This window comes from Maniola hyperantus, chromosome 12 (assembly GCF_902806685.2).
Source record: "Maniola hyperantus chromosome 12, iAphHyp1.2, whole genome shotgun sequence".
Lineage (NCBI taxonomy): Eukaryota > Metazoa > Arthropoda > Insecta > Lepidoptera > Nymphalidae > Maniola > Maniola hyperantus.
Window position 1 is genome coordinate 8,383,492 of NC_048547.1, and position 27,227 is coordinate 8,410,718.

The 27,227-nt window shown below is 37.6% G+C and overlaps 1 protein-coding gene across 3 annotated transcripts in view; it reads right to left on the reverse strand.

Annotated features, from left to right (window-relative positions):
* Window positions 1–27,227, reverse strand: part of foxo (forkhead box, sub-group O) — a 108,006-nt gene that overhangs the window by 19,247 nt on the left and 61,532 nt on the right. For 2 of the 3 annotated variants that reach the window (XM_069502098.1, XM_034973988.2), the window contains exons 3-7: window positions 3,663–3,845; window positions 2,929–3,029; window positions 1,595–1,846; window positions 1,056–1,252; window positions 226–419 (exon numbers count right to left, since the gene is read on the reverse strand). In XM_069502098.1, the coding sequence (XP_069358199.1) occupies window positions 226–419; window positions 1,056–1,252; window positions 1,595–1,846; window positions 2,929–3,029; window positions 3,663–3,845 (927 nt within the window). The remainder of the gene's footprint in view (window positions 1–225; window positions 420–1,055; window positions 1,253–1,594; window positions 1,847–2,928; window positions 3,030–3,662; window positions 3,846–27,227) is intronic. The other variant, XM_034973989.2, reaches the window with a different exon arrangement.

The following is a 27,227-nucleotide window of genomic DNA, read 5'->3' on the forward strand; positions in this document are numbered from 1 at the left end:
GTCGCCATGGCCTGGCATGCCGTCGCTGAAGATGTTCTGGAATCGAAAAAGGAGCAAAATGCTCACATGTCATTTGGCATATGGTACACATAACCTGCCCAGCGCCCAGTTCCCCTAGCGTGGTTCCCTGCCGGATAGCTCTAGCCAGCTGTGCTCGCTCCAGAATACAGTAGCCGCCCAGGATTGTACCTTTAAGCTATTTATTACACAAATGAAAAAACTTACGTCGTCAACATTACAATCGAAACTGTGTTCCAATGTTTCTATATTCAAGTTCAAGTCCTCTGCAAGTCCAGTGTTCAGGGCGCCCATGATCTGCCCCATCACCGTGGTGGGCAACATCGCCCCAGTTTGCACCATTAAGCCCCCGTTTAGTAGCCCAGCGTCTGACGTTGCCACCATTTGCATTTGGCTGTTTTCTGTATACAAAAAAGATATAGCTAAAAGTTAGTCCTATTCTATGGAATCATCTTCACAACTATAGGGCATGGAAAATTCGTGCCTTAGAGCAGGAAGTATAAGTCCCTAGTTATTTTTCTGCTAAATCACAGGTAAGGAAGAGTAGAAGAGAAGATCGGAAAAAGAGTAAAAATAGAAAATTTTATTGCTTAATTTTTTTTTTACATCATTTGTTTTCGCGGTTTAACGCATAGAAGAGCTAGGTATACACCTAAAATTTCCCTTGCCCGTACTCTTGTACTGGAAAACTTTCAGTGTGATTTGTGTGCTCGACTACCCAGTGTCCATGCGTTGCTGTGCATCTGCGCTTACGTACTGGGATTACATGGCATGGTGCCTATTGCGTTGCCAGCCGTTGAAATGAGCTCTTGAATGGCTCGACCAAAGATGATCAGACGGACTGCAAGAGGCACAAGAGCCGCCAGATGCACGTAATTCGACATTAGCAGCAGGAACAAGCCGCATCGGGTTTATTGATAAAGTGCTAATGACTTCAACACAGTTCGGCACTGACTGACGACGCATTTTTTCAGAGTAAAATACGTCTTTAGCGACTCTTGCACCTCTAAGTCTTGTGTGTGCTATCTCCAACTTGCCTGTTTGCATGATATCAGCGGGGTCTGCAGGTGGTGGCGGTCGAACGAAATGGTTAAGTGCGTGTTGATGCGGGTGCGCAGGGTGAGCGGGGAACAGCGACGGGCAGTTGCACCCGCCGTGCGGATGGCGAGGACACGTCCCGTACGAATAGCGGTAACTCCCACTCGACGACGATGACGATGTCGTTGGAACGTACCTGTCAGTTGAGTAAAATTTCTTTGTAGAGGTACCTACTAAAGTTGATCGCATGCCACGAGATGACCCGCTAAGTTGCTAAATCCGCGAGTATATTATACTTAGTACATTTTCAGTGCTGAAACTGACGTCAGCAAAAAGTCTGCCACATCGAGTGCTAATGGGTTGTCTCGTCATATGCGATCATTTTAAAACTAGTCAGTTTATCTTAAATCGCTTTTAAATGAATTCAAGCTTTCTAGGGCTAGACTAGGTAATCAAAATAATCTCTATGTAATAGCATCTAATTGATCTAATAAAAATAACTTTAACCTGTGCTAAGCATAAACTTAAGAATCCTTACGTATTTAGGAATGGGTCTCCTCCTTGTAGCTTCATTGAGTCGGCGAGCGTTCCAGCTAGGACGTCGTCTTGAGTATTGGGGTATTCCGTTTGGGAATATTCAGTGCTCGGAGCGTAATCCCCCGCAGGGGTGTACTCTGAAGCCCAATCCGGTTGCGAGGGCATTAGGGACTGAATCGGCGACAGGCGACCGCATGACGAAGCGTTGGACGAAGTCCTCTGACGGAAGTCCGGAGATAACTGTAAAATGCTGCTACGAAAAAGCGAACAAGCATCAAAAAATAATTCATAACTCAAATATCGATATAAAATATGACCATGAATATCGGCATAGATAAAACAATCAGATAAACAATCGTGTCATGGCCATTGATTTATCGATACTCAAGTAGCAAATAATGAAAATCCTTAGCAGAAATAAAACTCAGCTAGGACCTAATTGTGTCTAAGAATAATCTAATACATAAAGTAAAATGGGAAGCATGCAAATCTAATGCCTCCATCACGGCCCGCTAACATGAATGCCAAATGAAGCGATCATCGTAACGGGAACAATGGTCAGAAAAGAGACATTTTATTAATGCAAAGTATGGAAAAATTATTTCATAAGGATTGTAGGGTTGCCATTGGAACGGCAACATTCAGGACAAAAAATGACCGATATAAAAGTCAATTACGTCCGTAATTTTGACAGATATTCGGCAATAAAAACGTTGAATATCGGAGAAATGACGAGATTCAGCATCCGCATAACTCATCATCTAATGGTCGTGAATGATTTAAAACCTTTTATCGTAAAGTAACAGTGTTCCTATAACTCATTTTTATTAGCGTGGTCAACGCTGCTTCATATCGAACGTTAGTTTTTGTTGTAAAGTGGATTTCACGTCATAAATTGTATCAGTGGACGTAAATATTAGGTGCACTAGGATTTTTGGCAGAATCCACAATTGCATTTCTCGTATCGGTGAATTATTATATCTTTTAAGTCGGATTAGTATCGCAGTCCGCGTTCCTGTCCGTTAACATAATTGGCGCAATGCCATTTCGTACTCTACTTTTACGCATCTGTGGCATATTATCTAAAGCAATTACCTACTCTACATTCTAAAAAAAAGTTATATTTCTATTGAGAACTACAGTGCGACAAGGCTATCTTGGCGCGTGGCTAAAATCGGAACTAACATTGCCGTCAAGTGTTCCCTTTATTCTTGTTTGAATATTCTAAGCCTTTGTTCTCCAAGAGCGCCCCCCTGTCAATGTCATTCAAGTGCCAAGAGAGCCTTGTGGCACTGTATAGCGGAACCTATGCATAATTTTGAGATGTTGGTTTACCTGTGTATTGGAGAATCGGGGAACATATCGATACTTTCGGATATAGAACTACTGGGGCTTGGTGTAGCGTCAGCTGTGACTCCGTTTCTTAATGCATCAGGCTGTTGGAATTTAAAATTGTATGCTATAATGAAAAGTTTTCAACACAATTTGGAATTACTAAATTATTGCAATGTCACTTTCGGCTACATACCGCAAGATATTACAGCTTTTCTCAACAAACAATATCCTAAACGATATTAAAATCAATTTAGTAAAATTCATTATAAAGCTACCAATTTCGAAACATTTGAAAAATAATCTACACCATACGTAACTATCTTTCTACAACTGGCTCCAACGTGTACTGCGTAATGTGAAAACCTTCATAGTTTCTTGTAGGGTCACGCTGGCACGTTTTATATTAGCGTCTTGTATTGTTTCTGTCCAACTCAAAATGTAATGGGCTTCCGAGACGTTCAAGTGGCTTGACGTCAAGCGCGTAGTTTTGTTTTGCTTGATCAAGCAACGGCACTTTTCACATATCTCGAACACTGTCCGAATGTCGGGTCAAGCAAAAATATAAAAACGCATCAATCACCGTCAAGCAGTAAGCACGTAAATGCTTGACACAAGCATCAAGTCAACATTGTAAACGGTCAAAATGCTGGGTTCAAGCAAAAGTTCTACGGGCTTGACCGTCTCGGTCCTCGGAAGCTCTTATGAATAAACCTCGTTATTAAAGTCATAATTACCTTCTTTTTAATGCGGCCTCTCCGTTTTTCAGACTTGGACGTCTCCATGGACGAAGCGCGCCGCCTCACTGACTTGCCCGGTTTCGCGTCTGGGTTGATCATCCACCACGAGGACTTGCCGGTGCCCTCATTCTGGACCCTCATAAACCGGTTGTGAAGAGACAGGTTATGCCGAATTGAGTTCTGTAACAAATAAAAATAACTATGAGAATACTGACTTGAATAAAGCACTAAAAACTGAGGGAATTTTTATTTACTAATGTTTTTATTTATTTTTATTGTATTTATTTATTCGTCATCACACACATGCACACGCGCGCACGCACGCACACGCACATCACGTTAGCAAAAGTAATTTTACAGAGCTATAACTGCAAGTATATATTATATGACATTATAGATAGGCACAGTAAACTTTACGCTGTGGTTATAGGTCTGATAAATAATCAGCGGGTGATAGAGATATGCTTAGAGTATCTTAATGTAAACAATTAAAAAATAGGAGATTCATAGGAGGACCATTACCAGGAAATTAGTCGACATAACGACTCGCAATGCTAAAAGCCGTTAATAGCTCGTTCAATGATGGACGTTCGAGCGCTATAAAGTGCTGGAATGGCTAACAACGCACCGGAAAGCAGTGTGATTAGATCTTCCACTAGGTAAAAAAAACCATGGAGCTGGGACAAGCTGACTACTGATAGCAGCGCATAGCTCAAACCAGTGGACGGATCGGGCTGAAATTTAGCATGCAGATAGCTAAGAAAAGATTTTTGAAAATTATAACCCTAAGAGGGTTTGAAATTTTTGCAGTCCATACGGACGAAATCGCGAGCATAAGCTAGTAATAACATATAGATAATAATATTAAAGATAATATTATTAAAATCAGTCCAGGAAGCATCGCAATTATAAAAAGGCAGTTTGCTAACAGATAAGAACTTATCAGAAAAATACAATTATGTAACAACACTTTACAATCAATAACATGAAAAGTCAATAGTTATTTTACAACGAGGAAGTTTTAAAGTTTCAATAACATTTTAACTTGTAAAGTCGTTATACTCGTATATGTGTTTGCAAAAGCTATAATATTATGGTTGACCGCAAAAAATCTATTTTAATTCCAACTCAAAGTTAGTGCAATAACGTGTCCTATCTCACACCGGTAATAAAATCTCACAACTTTTTCCGTTTGAGGAATAAAAGCAACCACAGCAACGAATGAAGTTTAGCAATAAAAGAGACCATAAATAATTTCTGCGTGCCCTGTGAGAACTGCCACTTTCTCGTATCGTTCATTTCCATGTAAAGTTTTGACGACCTCTGGCGCAGCAGTGTGAGTGCCCACCTTTACCCATTAGTTCTTACTAAGTAGTAGGAAGTAAGTATTCGTTTCTTGAATTCACAATCATCATCATCATGATCAACCTATCACCTGCTCACTATAGAACACTATAGTCTCCTCTCAGGGGGAAATGAGGTTTGGTCATAGTCTACCACGTTGGCCAAGTGCGGATTGGACTTCAAACACCATTGAGAAGATTGTTTAGACCTCTGGGGCATGAAGGTTTCCTCACGATGTTTTCTTTCATCGTTAAAGCTAATTATAATTAATTACTTAATGCTCAGATAACTCCGAATAGTTAAAGATTAGTTAGAAGTAGGTAGGTATCAGATTATTTTTATGAAATTTAATAAACATTACTAGCCACCACCAAATATATTTTCAAATATATTTTCAAATATATTTATTTAAATCAAATATATTTATTTATTCAAAAATGTTGTACAAGACAAAGACTCCTTAAAACAAGTACACATAAAAAAGGTAGAAACAATAAAATTATAAGAACCTGAAGGAGTGCTTTGGCGTCCGTGCTAGGTAAACCTGTGTTACGGGCGCCGCAGCCATCCCTTGGATCCATCGATTAATATGGAGTACAAATTTAAATTTAAATTAGGCTATTTTAGTAACAATATTGTGTGTGCGTGTGTGTGTGTGTGTGTGTGTGTGTGTGTGTGTGTGTGGGTGTGTGTGTGTGCGTGTGTGGGTGTGTGTGTGTGTGACTGAAGTCAATCATAGCTAGTTGTTATTTAACTTAGTCTTAACTAACCACCTGCGGCTTCGCTCGGCGAAAATATAATTCTTCTTTATTCTCCGTCCCGTGATAATTTCGAAAACTCCATGTCTTATTCCTTGTATACAAAGGACACTTCTGTCCAAATTTCCGATTTCTAGGTCCGTCCAAGACTTTGAGCTGGGCGTTGATGAGTCAGTCAGTGAGGCAGATGATCTCCTTTTTATAAATACATATATTGTGTTGATGATAAATTGATGTAAATCATATGCATGCCTAGGTGAGGGCTACATAATTTGCGTTGATTGGTGTGGAGACGCTGGCGCCGTCGGGGGCAGAAACCCGTCGTTTATCTAAAGAGTTTTCGACGCGTTTGTTTGATGCAACCCAGGACCCGCAGGCTGGCTAATTATTGGACAGAAACAGCTGAGTAGGAGCATTTTATATGCTCCTACTTCTACTTATCTTCCGTTGATGTGCTTTCATTTTAATAAGTATTTAGTTTATAAAGTTTAGTTTTAGTTTTGTTATAATCTAATTTAAACTTATTATGTATTAAGTATTATTAATGTACTCTAACCTACCTAACCTACCAATCCTTGCATTATTCATTGTGTAATAAAAACTCTACAATTATTCTGAAGTACGAAGTCTTCATAAGACACGATAATGTTCCTTCGCTTACAAACTTAGATATTTTATGTAGATTTATCATAAAATCAGTGAAAAAGCACCGTGCAAAACATGAATATTTCCCCGTTTTTCACGCGCAATTTAACATGAATGTTATAGGTATATTCGAAGCTCTCCCGCGCTTTGGAATGCATAAATTGTGGTTTTATATATCTCAATGTTCTAGCAAATACTTGTAAAATACCTAGGTCGGTCTAGCCCGCGACAGGTTGAGATGGCAATCGAGGTATGAGGCGGGGGGACGCCCCGCACACCCGCAAGTCACACCTGCACAACCCTGTGGGACGTTACCTCCCCGATTCCCATCTCGACCTGTCGCGTACCACCGTCGCGTACCTACTAGGTATACTTCACTGCAAAGAACCTGACCTCTATTTACTAATTAAAATAGATGGACGGCCCTCTTTTCATTTTCATTGCTTTTCCTACCTCTCAACGTTTCGTCAACCCAATCCAATATAATAATTTCATCCACTAATAATATAGATATGCCAACCCCTGTACTTATCTATTACCCTGTAAAACTATACCAAGCAACTTTCGTGAAGCTGTTAATATCGTATCGTAACCAAACTAGTCGCATAGAATTATTTATGCCGCGACGTCTTGACTATGGAAAATTTTAGACTCAATATTACCATGATTCGACTTTCAAACGAGCCGTATGGATAGTGGATACAAAGTATGTCTTTGGTTTTCCGAATATATTAACAATCGCTTGCAAGCGCAAACGATCTCCTGAATTCTAGTGCGTGAGGTAGGTATTTTTAGTTTTAACATTCAATTACGAATAATGTATAACAATTGGACTTGTGAATAAATCTACTAAATGTGGACAAGTGTCGCGATTTATCAAGCGTGAAAACACGCGCAACAAATGGCCTGTCGACACTGATGGATTTGTCGCCAGAAGCCCTCACCAAGAATTTTCACAACTATAATTGGGCCGTTTGTATGAATGTAATAACATAACTTATCAGACATAATTTGATACAGGCAACACAGACTTTTTCACAAAGATTTTTACTTTATTTTCGGCATATCGTTATAACTTACAAGTTTCATAAGGCATTATTTCAAAGTTTACTGCCGTCTGTCACTGACTACTGGATACCTACATCTTTTATTATAAATATTTATTTTATATCATGTGTCTTGACTTGTGACTTTGCTGACAGGTCAAGATTACCGGCAGTCGGTGACAGTGTAATATATTTTCAATAAAAAAAAATTGTGCATTGTGGAGTTAGTGTCGAAGTGTAAAGTACGGGTACGTTGAATGTGTTCTAGAAGATTAGTGTGGTGGTATGTATTGCTTGCTTTTCCTGCTTCTTTAGTAGTGGGAGGGTGGACGGTGCATATTATCGCATGCTGCACATTGTACCATACAGATTTATCTGTTTTGGTGGATTATAGCAAATTAAGCTTGTAGTTTTCTATACATCATGGACATGGCAAAGTAAAGCCTGCTTCTTTCCAACATTTGAATAGAAACAGATAGATTTATTCATTCGTATAAACTTTTATAAGTGCTTTTAAATTAGAGCCTCGATAGCTCAACGGTTAAAGGAGCGAACTGAAATCCGAAAGGTCACCGGTTCAAACCCCACCCGTTGCACTATTGTCGTACCTACTCCTAGCACAAGCTAATTGCAAAACGCTTAATTGGAGGGGAAAAGGGAATATTATTCAGCATGATAAACTTGGATAATATTCTTTAAAACAATTGGATCTACCACTGGTTCCAAATGATTTTCCTACCGAGAAGAATCAGCAAAGCTTTAATGCAAAGCTTTTGCTTCCATGCAAATTGATCATTCAGAAATTCATCTATTTTGGAACTACTTCGAGTTAAAAAATAGTCGGTCTGACCAAAACTATTAAGGACTATTCTATCGAATGAAAAAAAAATGCAAGATGATTCGGAAATCTCAGAGAAATCGATAATGTATAAATGTTTATGACGTGAATTATATAAAAATATGTATAAAAACATGTAGTACATAGTAGAGATCAATTCTAGAGACGGCACATAATTATTATCTACTACAGAAAAGCTTTTCTGTTTTAGAAACAAATGATGTACCTAGTTAAGTAACTTTTTATTTCAGTTACTTTGTTATACGTACCTATAAATAGTAATGCTTACAATTCAAAAGACGGAGACGGTTCGTACGAGATCGTACTTAGAGTTTTGTGAACGGTAGGAACCTTGGCGCCACATCGACCCTTATGGGGTGAATTAACCGTCTCCGGCGACGACGTCCCCTTTAATGCTCCACCGACTTAAATTTTGTCGAATTTCCATGGTATAATATCGTGTTACGCAATCTTAGAAATCAATGGCTTATGATTTCCTCAGTTTATTGGGTGTTTGATGCCACTGACCTCTAACACTAGTACGCTGGACTTGGTATTGCCGACCTATTTTTTAAGCAATTTGATTATTGCCATTATGACGCTGATTAGCAACAGTGAGCGTCATGTGAGCGTACTGGGAATAAAACATCTGCCATCACGAGGACCATTTTGAGGAATCAAAATACGCTAAAGGTACGCTCGGTAGGGCCGGACCCTTCGAATCAGCACTAAAACTGTCATATTTTTGATTCAAAGATTCTTTATTTGCGGAAACATTTTACAATGAGATGTTATTACATAATAACGTCAATAATGGAACACCTTATCTAATGTATGTAGCATCCTTAAAAATTACAAAGTGGCCATTCGGACGACTTTCTTTCGGTCGACACCCAAGTCTTTGAGGCAGCTGAATTAGTTTAATCGGATTATATGAACCCCGAAACAAAAAAAGGGATGTTGAAAGTTTGACTTCTTTGCTTTGTCGGTCTGTCTCTCTGTGGTGTTGTAGCACTAGAACGAGTGGACCGATTTCAGTACTGGCTTTTTTTTAACGACAGATGATGTACGAGTAAATATAATTTCAAGAATATATTTTGTACCTACTGAGTTTTATTTTTAAAATATAGGTATTAAAGTGAATTACTTACTTAGTTTTTTCTTCGTATCACCTATCTTATTCGTGTTAATTCTAGTACCTACTTACAAGTTAGCGTGTAGACTCTACAAGCTAACTGTGTAGACCACTAAATAAAATTTGTTCTACCGGGAGTGAGCTTCAAATATTCGTAATAGCAGTATGGCAGTTTTATTAAATCCTATCCATAATCGGTTTCTATGCGACATCGTACCGGAACGCTAAGCCTCTTAGCAGTACGGCATTGCTGGTAGGGTGGTAACTATACACTATTGAAACGTCGTCGCACAAGACCAGACCTGAGCAAATTCAGAAATCATATATCCTACTGAGCTGGAAATCGAAACCGGAACCTCTCAAATATAGCCTACAGCTCTCACCACTGCATCAGGGAGGTCATCTACTTTTTTTACAACTGGTTTATATACCTACTTACGTCTAGTTTTTATTAAGTACGATAAGAGTCCTAAAGTAGCGTCATACAAACTATTGGAGTGAAAAAATCTTCAACTTTGATACTGCGGCTAAGTCCAAAAGAAGGGTTATGTGTTTGACCTGTATGTATGTATGCATGTCCGTTCGTATGTCAGCTCGTAACTACTCAATGGCTCAACCGATTTACATCTTGATGGCGCAAGTATCACTGGGTCGAAAAATTCTTAAAAGATCACAAAATGGCAGATTATATGTGCTAAAATGTGCGGGCTGAAAAAGATGCAGCGCACACAGCAGTCGGGGTTTTATTGAAAACTTTTGAATATATTGTACCTACTTGTTCTTTACTTTAAACTGTTTTGGTTTTGCGTGTATCCAACCCTGAGAAATAGTTTTAAAAGTCAGTAGCTGCATAAAAATTGTTTAGAAAAAAAAGTATTCCAAGGTTTTATTGTCTCCTGGCGTGGAATATTTTATGGAATAAACGTGGAAGTAAAATGGTCTAAACGACAGTGTATTGAATAATTCAGGGAAACTACGCAGTAGTGAGTGTTCAAATGACAGACCTTCAAAATGCATTGAAATACATACAACACTCCTTAATGTAATTCCGCTGTTAGCACAATTTCAGTTTGTTTTTAGTCTATTATAATTTATGAACATAATTAATAAAAACCGTTATTAGGGTTCCGTAGTCCGTACCCGAAGGGTGGTAACGGGACCCTTTTACTAAGCATCCACCGTACGTCCGTCTGTCCGTCTGTCTGCCTGTCTGTCAGCGGACTGTATCTCATGAACTGTAATAGGTAAAGAGACAAATTTTTCACTGTGTATTTATTTCTATTGCCGTTATAACTAAAAAAATATAAAAAATAATAAATAAATATAAAATTTAAGTACATAATCTTGTTCGATGGTACGTACGGAACCCTGCATGTTCGAGTCTGACTCGCTCTTGAATGGTTTTGGTTTGACACAAATGTGCAGCTTAATGTGGCTAATCTGAAAACAACCTATTACTTAATTTCTAGACAATGCCCACGACTTCGTCCGCGTGGATTTTGGTTTTTAAAAATACTGTGGGGACCCTATGATTTTCTGGAACAAAAAGTAGTAGATCCCCATCGCCAAGCAAGGATGCAAGCTATCTGTGTACAAAATAAGGTCAAAGTAGGTTAAACCGTGGGCGTTGAAAAGGTAGCAGACAGACAGATACACTTCGCATTTATAATATAAGTATGAGTTGATGTTAAAATGTTTCTAGTCTTTACTACCACGATAATAAAGACTAAGAAAAACGAAAAATTACTAAAGGATAGTAAAGTAAGATTATTCTAGGGTAATTTCTTGCACTTCTCACTCCGCTTAGTATCAAAGCCATAGTAGTCATCTAGTATTTTCCATCTTTACAGTGCTGATACGGTTACCTCTGAAAATGCGTCACATTCAAATAAATGCGCATACAAAAATGAATGCGCTTATAAGATGAACTGAATATGGAATGTGCAAGGTACCTCTATCTATATTACGCCATGCTTTATTAGGGTTCCATAGTAAAATACGGAACCCTTATAGGATAGCTTCGTCTAGTCCGTTTTACGGTTTTCACCTTCATCTAAATTCTACAAAATTTTGAAAGGAATATTTAAAGGCATTAATAATATTATTTAGTAATATTAATTTCTCGACATTTTCGTGCTGTTAATTTTTTATATTATTTATTAAAAGAATATTAGCCATGTTAAATCATAAATGACTAATATTCCCCTTTCCTCTCCAACTAAGCGTAAAGCTTGTGTTAGAAGTAGGTACGACAATAGTGCAACGGGCGGGGTTTGAACCGTCGACCTTTCGGTTTTCAGTCCACTCCTTTACCCGTTGAGCTATTGAAAGCTTTGTTCATTCGACACAACTAGAAATTATAAATTTGACATTGATTTTGTAAAATAATAAAATCTGACGCGATTTACATAGGTATATGGATATAGATAGATAGAATGGCAATCCAAAGTGTGAAGTCAAACAATAAATAATTCAAATCGGAGAATCACGATAATACAATAGGAAAGGGAGCAAGGTGGGGGGAGTCATAGACGTGACAGCATTGAAAATTCGGAAGAAAACCTACCTTCGCGTCAACCGTCTCTGACAAATTCAATTATTCAACTTACTGAAACGTTAGCAAGATGTCTTTTCCAAAAGGCGATAACTAAGTATAAATAAATTCACTTAGAGCCACCGCAGCAAAGTTTAACCTAATAAAACATTGAAATTTTCGTAATTTGATTGAATTGAGGTCGGAATCTCAGGCGACCTGATTTGAATACGTCATTCCGAATCATTTCATATTGACCTTTTGCTGATAATTATTATTATTACCTATCTTACAACCTCTGCATAGGCAGTTAGTTATATTTCGTCAGTTGTACCTATCTGTTTTATAATTTAGGCTACGACGGGGCTGGCGTGTCCGTGTCGGACTAAAGTCCCATAAGAATGAAGATAATAAAAAATAAAAAAACCCCACAACCACTACCTACTACTAAAACCTTAAATTTAAAATCACGACTTTCAATATTTGGTTGGACAAATTAAATTGTTGATAATGTTTTATTAATACAAAAAATGCTGCTATCAAAAGTATATAGGTAGATCACCTTTAGATATTTTTATTCTTGGGTCACTTAACTTGGTCATAACTAGCCAATAAAACTCATGTTAGGGACAACAAAATTATTTAAAATCCACTTGAAATGATCACAAAAGATGCAATAGCAAAAAAAAAATTGGAGACCGTAGTCACACGAGTAGATATATCTACTCGCGTGCCGTAGTTTAGGCGCTACGGGTGGAACACACATAAACACAAACCTACAAGAATAATTGACAACCTTAAACTCATATTACCGAAATATAACAACTTATATGGTAAAAGAAGATTAACTTACGTCGTACCTAACCTAATTAACCAGCTTCCAAAGTCACTCACCGACGTCATCAATCGTAGAAATATAAAATTTAAACTAAAAGAATACTATCAACAAATTATAATTTCGAAATACAATAATTAAAATGTAAAATAACGTGTCATCAATATCAAATTTATAAATAAGTACCTTATAAACTAAAAGAATACCATGCACAACTAACACTTACTAATAAAACTAGTAACTTAACTTACTAATTATTATGTAATATATGTTAAATTACTAAGAATACTAATAACTAAACTTACTAATAACCTAACCTGCTAATAACATTCACTAAAACCCATCACACATCAGCAACATAATTAAGAGATAAGTATATCATAAGAGTTAAATATTAAACTTAAATAAAATAATCATCCTGTACCAGAATTTAAAATACCATACATGAAGTAGTGTGAGTGAGCGTCTTACGCTCGTAGCACGATAACCACACCCTAACTAGGTACTCCGCTTTGCGGTAACGAACTTTTCACTTGCCTACCTACATCCATTTATAATTTTAATAATTGCGTTTTTACCTACTAAATATAAGTTTTAAAATATCGTACATTTGGTTCAATGTTGTTAGTTTATAAGTATTGTTATTTAGCTTTTAATAAGATATGTGTGACGTGTAGATACCTAATGTTAACGGCTTCGGTATACGGAAAAACTCAAGCTTCGAGTTTATGATTATACCTGAATTTGTGTAACCTGTAAATATTTTTTCTTAAATAAATATATTTTTTATTATTATTATTATTATTACATACATACATACATATACTGCAAAAATCAAAACCTTTCCTTTTGGCTTTGCCGTGTTCGGGTGGATAGGTAGGTACGTAATTAGGTTTCAAAGAATATTATAAAAAAAGAATTAGCGAAATCGGTTCAGCGGTTCTCGAGATTTGCGATGAGCAACACATTTAGTGATTCATTTTTATATTATAAAGACTCTCTCGAAGTCTCTACCTATTACGGTACATGAGATACAGCCCGTTGACAGACATACGGAACGGACGAACAGCGGAGGCGTACTAATAGGGTATTTGGCCCTTTATAAACCAATTGCTAACACAAAAACGTAGAGTTTCAGATTTTTCTTAATAATTATAAATCTTAGAATGCATCATCACTTAGGCAAGATTGCAGTCAAGGGCTAACTTGAATATAAAAAACCGGCCAAGTGCGAGTCAGGCTCGCGCAATGAGGGTTCCGTACTACAGTCGTATTTTTCAACATTTTGCACGATAATTCAAAAACTATGATACATAAAAATAAAAAAAAAACTGTTTTAGAAAGTACAGGTGAAGACCTTTCATATGACACCCCACTTGATATAGTCACTCACTTCGAAAGTTGAAAATACTAATTATTAGTTCATGACCACAATTTTTTTTTGTGTGATCTAACCCTAAATTCACGGTTTTCAGATTTGTCCCCAAATTTCAGCTATAAGATCTACCTACCTGCCAAATTTCATGATTCTAGGTCAACGGGAAGTACCTTGTAGGTTTCTTGACAGACAGACAGATAGACAGACAGACAGACAATAAAGTGATCCTATAAGGGTTCCGTTGTTCCTTTTGAGGTACGGAACCCTAATAAAAATAAAAAAGTTATAATTGGTAGGTACATCAGTTACTGCATTCTGTTTTAGGTTCCCTGCAAATCACCTGTGACCATCCTGTGACTATTGTGACGGTAACCTTTGTTCTTATTTCAATTGGCCTCCACTACGTACCCATACGGAGTTACACGAAAAGCTTCGTTACAGTACGCGGCCAAAAGTGATGAACATCGATCTTTAGAAGGAGATATCAGATTTGTAGAGCACTGTCTCGGTCGTTGAGCCCGACAAAACGTCATGTGGGTATGAGTGACAGAGATAACGCTCTACAAACCTGAAATGTCATTCATTACTTTCGGCCGCGTACTGTACATTCCTAATCTATGCGGATACCGATATCCAGTGCAAGGATCATGGTTAGGTATAATAAAATTATATTATCAATATTACAAAATGATATTATCATTGAACGTCTATGCGGAGATATGGCCTTATTAACTGCCACGTGATTGAGAAAGGATTGCTTTATCGCTTTCCTTGGCCTCTTATCGTAAAGTTTCCACTGTTTATATAAATATCAAGATTTTGCTGTAATTCATGAATCACTCGAATATCTCATAATAATTTACAATCTTGTTTCAGCGTTGAGCGTCAATTCAAAGAGTAATCTAGGCTACTTTTGTTCCCTGGAAAAAAAATCTACAATATTTAAAAAAAAACTTAAACAAAAACCTACACCAACGCTTTTACTTCATTTACTGTCTAAGCACTGCTTCTCTTACCTTGTTCCCAGGAAAGGTTAATTGGAAGAGTATACCTCTAGGTAATAAGTTCGTCTTAGAATAAAATAGAATGTACATAACATTCTATTTTTTTATGAGTAATAAAGAGTTTAAAAAAACAAACGTGGATGAAATCACGGGCAAAAGTTAGTAAGTACTAATCGTTTAAGCAATAAAGAGAAAATAAAGTCTCTGTGATCAGCATGGGAAAAGAAACGCAACGTTGCAGATTTTCGTAGAAGCACTAGGTATGGAAGACTGTGCAGAGTAATCGAGGCTACTTGAGTTCCCTGGAAAAAACCGAGTTTCATATGAGATTTTTGAGAACCTATACCAACGCGGACGGAGTCGTGGGAATAAGCTAGTGAGTACTAATTGTTTAAGCAATAAAAAGAAAATAAAGTCTTTGTGATCGGGAGGGAAGAGGAACGCGACGTTGGCGTGTGCCCAGGTCTAAATCTGACAGTCGGCGCTCTTGACCCCGCCTAAGATGCTTCACAAGTTCACAGTGTGCCAGTATGCGTTATATTTGTAACTAGCCTTTGCCCGTGACTTCGTTCGTATGGGTTTTTGTGTAATTTTTATAAAAATCTGTAGAAAACTCGTTTTTCCAAGGATCAAAAGTTTTTTCTCGAAAACTATAATATTAAGTATAATTATGTCACTGTCTATCTAAGCATTTTACAATATACACCGGAAAATATCCATACTTTAGGAGTATACCGTTTCCAGTAATGAAAATTTAAGTAGGTATACTTACCCAATAATATATGCATTAAATTGCATTAAGGAGGCGCTCTTTAGACGGTTCAATGAACAAAAGATGACTATATAAAATTTGCCTTAGGTAGAATATTCATTGTGAGTGAATGACGATGTGGAATTAAAACATTTCATCCTCGCCGTAATAACTATCGAAGCCTAAGTGATGACGAAAATTTCTTTAAAACCCGAGGGGAGATATATTTTTCTTGAAGCGGAACGCAAACACCTTTTCAATCCTTCAATGGGCTCGAGACGGTGGGAAGAGCACGACCAACTAGCGGCAGCAGTTTCTTAATGGTATTGTATAAGACAGAAAAAATATCGGGATCGCCGTACAATGCCGGTGCGAATGGTGTTTGCATGAAGCAAGATTAATCGTCCGTTAGGAAGAAGTATTCGCAGCCGACACCTTCGGCGGTTCCACAAAAATTAATCATTTTAACGCGGTATTGTCGTGCCTTCTGTCGGGGGAAAACTGCTCCCTAATTAAATTACAATTAGGACACTGCATGACAGATTACGCTTAAAATTTTCTTAACATTTCAGCTCAAACAAAGCCTCAAACACGCGTCAGCAACTAATTTAAGATTTTAAAGTAGGTATTTCAGAGGAGGAATATTTCTAAATATTATCATATTATTACGTGATGCCCGCGACATCATACGGGTGGATTGAGTGGTGTATTTTAAAATCCCGTGGGGAAAACTTTAATTTTCCGGGATAAAAAGTAGCCAGTGTCCGTCTCCAGGATGCAAGCTATCTCAGTACCAAACGTCAAAATCGGTTAAACCGATAGAACGTGAAAAGCTAGCACACAGATTGACACATGCTAATACATAGTTACTTCTAGGGAATTGATTTAGGTAAACAAAAAATATTTTATTATATGTAGTACGTTTTAAACTTTTTGTGTTAGGATTTAGGTATTCTAGATTTACTGTTCTCGGTATTATGAGAAAATCCCAATAAAACTCTACCCCTCCTAGTAGGTACAGGTTAGTCAGACTCAGGACGTCACGACTGCTATCAAGTAAGACAGGTCATAGAAAAGAATTACGCAAAGCTTTCACAAAGTGCGATGTAATCTCGGCAGCCGTTTCCATAAACTTAATGGCGAAGTATCACAAAACTTACATATCGCTGTTATAACAACCTAACTTGGCATATTTGTTACTCCCTCAGTCAGCATATTCGCGTCGAATGACCGCCAATTTATGTGAAAACTTCCACACCGGTCGGAGCATGACCTATCTATAACTTTTTACTCGTCAAATAGATCGCGCTACATATACAGAGAACCTATAACCTAGTAGGTTAAGGGGTACGTAGACTAACACCATTGGCGAAAAACTACAACCATAAAATTGGACGACGAGCGATCGACTCGCAAGCAGAAAAAATTTTTTAGGTAAAGATATTTTATTGTAAGTATTAATAAATTGTTTATCTGGCAACTAATACTGGAATTATTCATAGTCAAGATTGACTTCAGAGGACGATTCAAAGGAAATGTGTCATATTCAACCTTTATCCACCGCATTAAGGTTGTGGATGTCACATGTCTGAATCTAAAGAAGCCCCTGTCTTGACTATAAATTCCGGTGTTAGTATCAATTTTGAGGTAGGATTATTGTTATTATTAAACCGGCCGGACAGGGCTTGTAAACTTTTATATACTTTTTGTATAGCGCGCGATCGACTGTTTGCATAACCCTGACTGTCTGTCCTATAATATATATATATATATATATGTATCTCTTAGGTAAATATGCCAGGTTAAAGTTTTCGCGTGAAAGTTTATGGTTTCGAAAAGCTATGTGTCAATTCCTCGATTGAAATATGGCGACAGATTTTCGTGGAATGGGTGGCAGCGACGCCACTGTTTCCGCATTCGGTGACGTGATGCATCGTGTAAGCTTGCATTTAAATTCGGGGATGTTCGTATTTCAAACGTCAGATTTGCGTTACGTTCTGAAACGTTCGGTAAATTTCGTCTGGACAAATCGGGGCACCGTGACAAGTGACTAGGCTGTATCATGAGAGTAGGTCAGTCACCTCGTTAACCACGCTCCATAAAGAGAATTTATTTTTCAAAGTCAAAGTTTTAATCATTTACTTCATGTAGGCCTACTTTGTAGGCACTTAGATATTTTTTTAAACAATAGTAGCCATGTTAAATGACTAATATTCTCCTTTCCTCTCCAACTAAGCGTCAAGCTTGTGCTAGGAGTAGGTACGACAATAGTGCAACGGGCGGGGTTTGAACCGTCGACCTTTCGGTTTTCAGTCCACTCCTTTACACGTTGAGTTATTGAGGCTCTGGACCTACCTACTGGAGAATCAAGACTCTACCACCCGGTTTCAAAATCTAAAATAATTACATTGCCAGATACTTAGTGTAGTGGCAACCCCCTGCCAGACAGCCTTAAACTTAACTTTAAGGGTGTCTGGCAGAGGGTTGCCATGATATTTAGTGTATGGCAATGCATGACGTGATTTCTAATACTATTCCGGAGAAAAGTAAAAAAAAATGACTATACTTTGACGTAAGATTTTTTACACCTTTATTAGCTGTTATCTCCAAAAGCCACCATGATTCAAACAAATTCCCTGTGTAGGAGACAATACGCAGCGAAACATTCAGCTTTTATAAAATAACGAAGGCCTGGCACGCACTGGCGAGAGCCAGATATAGAGAGAGAGAGAGATCTCTCTCTATAAATCAATGAAAGATTTATTCCAACGCTATTCATGTTAGTAAAATTCATAAGTCAGGTAGGTAGCTACAACTTACACTGTACCCTTGAGGATTTCTCAATAAAAAAGGGCCTCAGAAATCAATGTTTAATTTATTGGTGAGATAGATGAAGTCACCTACACGTATTAGTATAATAATGAATGTGAGTGATACATCTCAATATATAAAGCTGAAAAGTAGCCGTGCCTTGCGAAACGCCAGGAGGATCAGTAAAATATTCCACTTAGTGAATTGCTGCCTGTGAATTGCCGCAATTATCATACGGCTACACGGCACTCGGCACTCTAGTGGCTACGAGGAGCTACATTCAGTGCCTACTGCCTAAGGAAATATTATACTTAAGCTCAGTTATGCATTGGCATACTTAAATGATAAAATAGCATGACATGTTTTATTCATAGTGTATATTAACACGAGTTTTAAAAAACACTGTTAGTTCCCAGATACCTTTAATAACAAGTAGTAATTTAAAAAAGTTAAAAACAACTACTTTGCCATAAAATGAACTAAAAAGTCAAGTTTTCACATTTAAAAATTGGTTACAAATAAAGTACAGCCACAATTTTTTTTTATCAAAAAAATTATAGAAAGTGTCACTCGGGATGATGTGAGGATTCTAACGATATAATATAGTAACCACCATACATTCAAATCTGTTCAGGTATGAAGAAGTTATGGTGATATAAAGAAACTTAAATACATATACATACATGAACCCTGAAAACATTACACTCCTTTTTGGGCGGTCGTGTAAAAATATCCGGCCAGTGGGAGTCTTATCTTTAAAATTTTCGTTTCCTTGACCCGATGTCGATTGCTGAAGCTATCGTAGCTCCATCTCAGACGAAATTATGTCTACGCCTACACATTATAATGTTCAAGAGCTCCCACAACACATTTATTTTTAGCCTTTATCAAGAGTAAGAAGTAAGTAGTAAAAGGCAAAAAAATATTGGAGCGTACCTACGTGATCGACGACGCTTTATCAATATGAACACATGATAATTTTATAGTAGATATTCGCACATGTTGAAATGTACGATCTATGTCGTTAGGTAGGCGTCCGCGCGTCGCGTCGGCAGGTATGTCGGTGGCGCCACATGGGCTTCTGCCAGATTAATGGATCATTGCCCCCCACCCCACCACCCGCAGATGCGAAACTACTGTTCGACGACATACCTCCTTCCTCCGCAAGATATATGCGCTCCCACTTAACACGCAGATAACAAACGCGGAAAATCTACATTTGGAACGAATTGATAATAAAACATTGACCTACTGAAGTGGCGATAACGAATCGGGTAATACGACCTTCAATCTCAACAAGTAGCGAACTTACATTTATGCTCGATAAAACACTTCGAAACGGCTCCTCGTAAATCACGAAGGCATCGAAAGTTAGCCGCCGAGCACTTAAACTTTAACGGACAATAATAACTGGCGATGAAAAAAAAGATAGGGCGCGGCGACTGGGGATAAAAAGTAATGTGGCTCTGGCTATCGTGTCGGGTGGTGTCGGCGAAGGGCTAGGTTAGTGAATGGGTAAGTTTGAGGGATGCCGTAATGAGGCCCGCGGGACAATCGATAAATTTGAATGTTCTCCGGCGCCGCCCAGCAACTTGCAACTTTTTTCGGTAGCGGGGGAAAGCGCGCCGCCGCGACGCCACTTCGCTGAAGACTGTACCACACTCAAAGAGAGAATATGTGCGAGTATTTCTTTACTTTAATATGTGACAGCTCTATTATTATTTTTCGCGCGCTCTCCCCTGATGCTCCAGGGGATGGCACGCGAAAATGCTTTTCTTTCTTCTTCTTGATTCTTAAAAGTTACGACAGCTCTATTGTTATAAGAGTTACATAAAAAAATATAGTGTTGTTTGAAAATCTAGCGAATTTAGTTGGAAGGAAAAAACATGTAAATATATAAAAATATGCGTTAAAAAATTAAGATCCTTAGATCTTAGGGTGAGATCTTATGGTGAGCGCACTTTGACTTTGCTCAGACTTAAGATTGAGTTAAAATAAGACAAATTTATGTAAGAGATATATACCCCTGTCTCGTTTTAACTCTATCTTAAGTCTAAGCAAAGTCAGAGTGCGCTCTATAGCCGCCATGGCCGCAGCGATAAGTTTTATATGCTGGCCACTGGCCGCACAGGACGGGCATTTATTGTGCCATCATAGAAAAACTAACTGGCGACTGCGACATGATCGCGGGGCAGGGCCGTCTAATTTACGCCAGGTCTTATTTTAAGACTACTATCTAGTTCTTTGGTCAATAAAGTAAGGGTTAGCCTTTCTTGGCGTAATTATAATCTCAGTCTGATGATAACTATAATTCTCTGATGACAAAGATAATGAATGTTTCCCCACGCAAGTTGTACTAATATGTATGACACGAAAATAGTAGCGTGGGATATAGAAAGCTAAAGATATATTTAAGTGTACGGCAGCCGTAATACTAAACAGGTAAGATCTTACTAGCAACCAGGAAGTGAAAATCTAAGTTACATTGGCATAGTTCTGTCAAATATAAAACGGTCACGCAAAGTCACAATGTCCAGAGAATATTTACCGATTTATTTAAATAATTAGTAGTAGGTACACGTAAAGTTTGCATTTTCCAGGCTGATAGATAAGACCTTGAAGTAATGATAATATTTATAATGCATGTTGTACTTGTATAAAAGGAGAAACCGATTAACTGACATATCAATATATTTGCATGTAGCTTCTCTGTAGAGCGTAGGTCTCTTAGATCTTGAGAAGTGATTTTGGGAAATTCCAACGAGATTTTCATACTTAAACCTAAACCACCACCACCACACGGAGAAAGTCGCAAGAAAATGCTAGGAGTAAAATATAAATAAGACATTTTGGGCTGGAGACACTTGTAACACACCATCCAACTTCTGATATCTGACAGTCTGAGCGTGTTAGGTCAAAATTTCAAATCATAGTTTTTGAAGTGAAAAATTATGACTTTATGCGCGTTGGGCTATTTTGGGAATGGTAAAAACTTTAAAGTCATCATTCATGTCACCGACATGCTAATGTTAATAGTGGTCGGTACTACTTACGTAAGAGAATGATACCATTGGTATAATGAAGAACAAAACAGCGCTCTGCGCTTACGTGCTTTTGGGCATACAGCGCACCACCATCACCATCCACCCCCAATGGTAAAGTAAATAAGGCTTAGTTTGAGTTGTTACCAAGCAAGACACCGCGCCTCGGCTATGCCGGCAGCCGCCGACCGGTGTGCTTTGCCCCACTCGTAAAAAGTGAAGCAAAAGTGGCGATTATACACAGTCATTTGAAAAATACTAAACCAATAAAACTACAAAATGCAGCAAATGGTTATTGGATTGTGTTTAGGTAGTATAACAGTAACTCTAAGTTTTTGCTAGCGTTCTGGTTACATCCTGTACTATATACCTAACTTTGAGATTTGGTCGAGGCAGCGCGGCGGCGGGCAAGTAAAGCTGCATGAAGCTTTCGCGTTAGTTTAAAAACAAATAAGTTAAAGAAATAGAAATATTTAGTAGGTTATATTCTATATATTTATTTCATGTATCTATCTATCACCATTTATTATTATTTATAGGATGGGACTAAATTTCTACTAAGACCCTAATTAGCGCGGAATTTTTCGAACTACGCAGGGTCCCGTGCTGCTGAGGGGGCGCGTCGTCGGAGCGTAGGTAGGATGGATTAAAAATATCTATCATTATAGGTAGTAGGTACTTTAAATAAAACGATAATAGAGATGATGCCTACTAGTCAAATCAGCAAATTTTTATCAAACGTCAAGACGCTAACTGTGGGCGTGGATTTTAGGAATATACGAAGACCCTCTGCTTATTAATTTACTAAGAAATAATTTATTTTTCACATAGACACCATCCCAATTGAGCCTCTTTTAGGATTTCGTAGTAAAACAAGGAACCCTTTTCAAGTAGTTTCGCCCAGTCCATCTGTCCGTCTGTATCCTGTCACAGGCATTTACATAAACAAAAACCTTGATCTATCCGTGCAGAGCCGGTACAGACTTTAAATCACTACCTACCCATATTTTAAATGCGAAAGTGTGTCACTTTTTTGGTTTATCCTTCAATCACGCCGCAACGTAGCAATAGATCGACGTGATTTTTAAAGTTAGAGATGTGGAGAGCGACATATTAAGCTACTTTTCATCCCGGAAATCAAAGAGGTTCCCAAGGAATTTTTAAAAACCTACATCCAAGCGGACAGGTCGCGGACATCAGCTAAGTAGTTAATAAAGATTTTTTTTCAAAAGCTTAATGTTGTGCAACGAGCTAAGAATAGTTATTTTGCGATACCGTAAACGTTGCCTTGAAAAAGGCTAATTGGCCACACGGCCCTTCTTTATTTGGTTGTCAGTTCTAGTTCACTGATTTTAAATTTCACTTAGCTACCTTTCTCTTTTGAGAATAAGTTAATGCCATCGATTATACATCTACAGGTGCCTAAAGGTGCCTAAAGTACCTACCTTGGTATCTACTACCTACCTTCTTATTTAAGTAAGAGTGGAATAAGCGCAATCCTAACTCAAATGGTTAAGTTATCTAATCTGGAAATGCATTTCAGGTTAACCTATTTGCCAGTTTATAGTTAAGGAATAAGAGGTCAGGACATATTCATCATCATCATGATCAATCCATTAGCGGCTCACTACAGAGCACAGGGCGCCTCTTAGAATGAGAGTCTACCACGCTCTGACCAAGTGCGGATTGGCATACCAGATATGTCCGCAAAGCCAGGACATAGCCAGTCAATTCACATTAAAATTAAAATTCGGGACACATCACATCATACATCAGTAAATGAAACAAGGGTAAACTTGGAAGTCTCGTACGTATCTAGAAATGGTCGTTGAAAACTTAGCACTCACAATAAATTAAAAGTTCCCTTCAGGAGAATGGATTAAAAGTAGTTCGAAAACTACGACCCTGGATGGGAGCGAATATTTATGACAAATTCAATTAGAAAGAGTTATGTATCTCGGCCCTTATGCCCTTAAACTTATAAAGGGATTTATACTCATGCAGAGATTTTCAGTTAAAATAGAATTATGTATTTATAGATTCCATTACATTTTTAGCCGGCATTCTATTGGATATCGGTACAAATACAAACACGAGAACAAAATTTCTTTAGACTTTACCATAGAACCATTGACTTATAATAAATTAATCTAAGCATAGAACCGAAGAAAATACATTTTGACTCCCATCTTATCCTATAAGTAAGTTATTAATGGTTGATTTTTTAATCATTGAATTAAATTCTGAAGATTCGATAGATTCTTATACGAAAACCACTATAGTAGGTATCTAATCATTAGTAAATTTATTTCTTAGTTAGAGTTATTTGGCGATTGTAAAATTGGCCTTTAGAAGACTAAATCACAATAGAAGATTAATCTAAATATATAAAAGGAAAAGGTGACTGACTGCCTGACTGATCTATCAACGGACACTACGGATCGGGAAGAAATTTGGCATGCAGATTGCTATTACGACGTAGGCATCCGTTAAGAAAGGATTTTTGAAAATTCGACACCTAAGGGGATGAAATAGTGGTTCGAAATTTGTGTAGTCCACGCGGAAGAAGTCGCGAGCATAAGCTAGTTCTTTATAAATAGATATTCGAATGAGAATTACAACGATTTCTCAACAAATGCACAAAAAGGTGTTCGATGAGTGGAGCGGAATCCGCGAGCGCAAAAACGCGCGTGGAATATTATTCTTCGGCACTTTGTTTGCTAAAGTATGGCATTCCTCTAACATTTCAAGTTACATTGTAGCGGAATATAGCACTCAGATTTCCGCACGCGAAATTTGGCTAGATTTGTCTAGCCTACGCACTCGCTTGTTGCGACATAAATTTTAATACTGGAATTTGTGAGCGTCAGGATGGCTGGACCAAGAGAGATTTTCGAAATTTGAGCAATCTCAAGATTTAGCAGGTAGCTTTTTACTACTACTTGGTACCAAAATAATTGCTACATCGCAAAAGAGGCAGAAATATTACAATGAAAGTGGCCAGCCATTCTGGTCAGTATGGCGTCTTGGTCCAGTTATCCTGACGCTCAGATATTGTCATAATAATCATAATCATTTATTTATTCTGCTCAGATATTATGGTAGGTACATTGTATATTATTTACACGAGGGATTTAAAAATTAGGTAATCACTTATCCTGGGAAGCATGGCGTGCAAAACGTACACGTGTTTATTTTTCTCATATAACTAAATATATTAAATCAGCCCTTAAAGTTTTAAAAATCTTTCTACTTTTGGTTTCCGTTTGTAGGCAAATAATGCTTACCGTACGAAGCTACGTATGGTTTGGATGTGCTTACGTTTTCGATCACCAATAATGCAGTAAGTATCCACTATCTAAGAGCCTTTAAAAGCAAAGTTTCGTGTCTAATTCATTCATTTAATATGCATCTGTTTACTCACTAAAGGACACATTAGCTGCCAATTTTGGGCAATTTATTTAAAAGGATTAGTAAATTGAGTTAGTAGTTACAGAAATATCACTCGGTAATGGGAATATTTGTTCCCGTGGTAATGTGATGACTTTCGTGTTCGTATAAAGTTACCCATAGTTGCCTAAAAGTTTATTTACTTATGTGAAAGTCTTACCTAGGTAACTGTGGCTCATTCAGATTATGACTTTTTTATATTTTGTATTTTTATTTTATTTTATTCGTTTATTTGCAATCAACAGCGATACATACTTCCGCATATCAGTCGAGCTAATTCCAAATGATTACTAATTCGTGGCTCCTAAAGGTATTGCAGATCGTCTTTTTTATGACTATATACGGTCAACTTTATAAACCAGGGTAATTGTAACATGTTTAAAAATACAATTAATTCGTAGCTTGACCGTGGTGACAATTTCTGGGACAAATTTGGCACGACGAATCCAAAGCATGAAATTGCAGTTTTTAAAATATTTTATTAAAAACTTAGGCAGGTACATAGTATTAGATATAAATAGATTGTTTTTATTAAAATATATTAGCCATTTTAATCATGAATAAAATATTCCGCTTTCCCCTAAAATGACAATAGAGCACCAGGTAGGATTTGAGCTATTGAGGCTCTAGTAGCTCCGTAGTAGCCGCCTGAAATACCGAATCCCATTATCGATAGGGATCTCGCGACATCGGTGGACAATAAAATGGTACCATCATATCTAAAACTTTGTCCCATAATGAAGCGTATGGGGCGAATGGTTTACGACAGACGCCGTCGGATCTTTATTGGTAGCGCACCAATTTAGATAAAAGGAAAGAGCTTTCTCTCTGAAACATCAGAGATAGGAGTCTTAACTATCGCCAAGTTAGCGGTAGTTAATCCGCTGGGTTCCGAGATAAATCAACAGTCGAAAGCGATAAATTCGGACCGCTCACGGTAATAGGTGAAAACTATTAGGTCCGAAGGTAATTTAGGTGTTGCGCCGAAAAAATATGAAGGCCCCGTAAGGTGCGAACTCGGTTCGTTAGAGTAATTGGAGAATGCGATAGGAGGATGTTTTTCTTTTGCATTGGTAGCTAGCTTGGTTCACTAATACATTCAAATACAATACATATGTTTTACCTAGTTATATGAAGTACCAACTACTAAACTAGCGGCTGAAACGATGCCTGTATTGAAACAAAAGAAAATTTCATATCAACTGTGCCATGACTGTGTCAAACACTGAAATGGACTTATACGGGTACACTGGAATCCTTGTGCTATACAAAATGATATTTAGTTTTTTTTTGCCAATTCGAAGCGTCCCACCGAGCGTACAGAAAATTAAAATTGACACTTTGCGTCAAATGGTCATCGTGTTGACACTGTGTTGACAGATGTCTCATCTCTAACATTTAGTTCCGAACACCTACGCTAACATGACGCCCACTGAGTCATAATAGCGTTGGTAATCACAAGTCCAGCGTAGAACATTTGTAGAGATCAGCGGTCAAAAGTCAAACGGATATAGCAATAGGTTATAAGTACCAATAGATAAACTCTAGAAATTACCTAGGAACGTGGCGCTTAGTTATTAATGTTAATTTAATTTATTATTAATATCTCTACCTAAATAAGCCACACATTTTTCACAAAGAACAAAAATAGAACGAAGCCAACCAATAAATTCAATTGCCTGAATTCAAATACGTATAAATTAGGAAAATTAATTTGTCAATGCTAAGGGAGGGGAGAATGGAACTATAGAAAGATTTTATATTTCCAAACACGCTTTGTATTTTATTTATTAGTACTTAAACTTATAATAACTGTTGCAAGCAACAATGACCAACAATTGGAATGGTGCCTATGTCAAAAATACATTATTTCTTAGTAAGAGCGTCTTTTAAAATTCCTGAAATCCAGGTCTACTGTTAGTTTCAAGTTGGCTTACCGTTTTAAATTATCGATTTAAGAGCGTAAAATAGGGTGTGTACAAGGAGTTTTAGC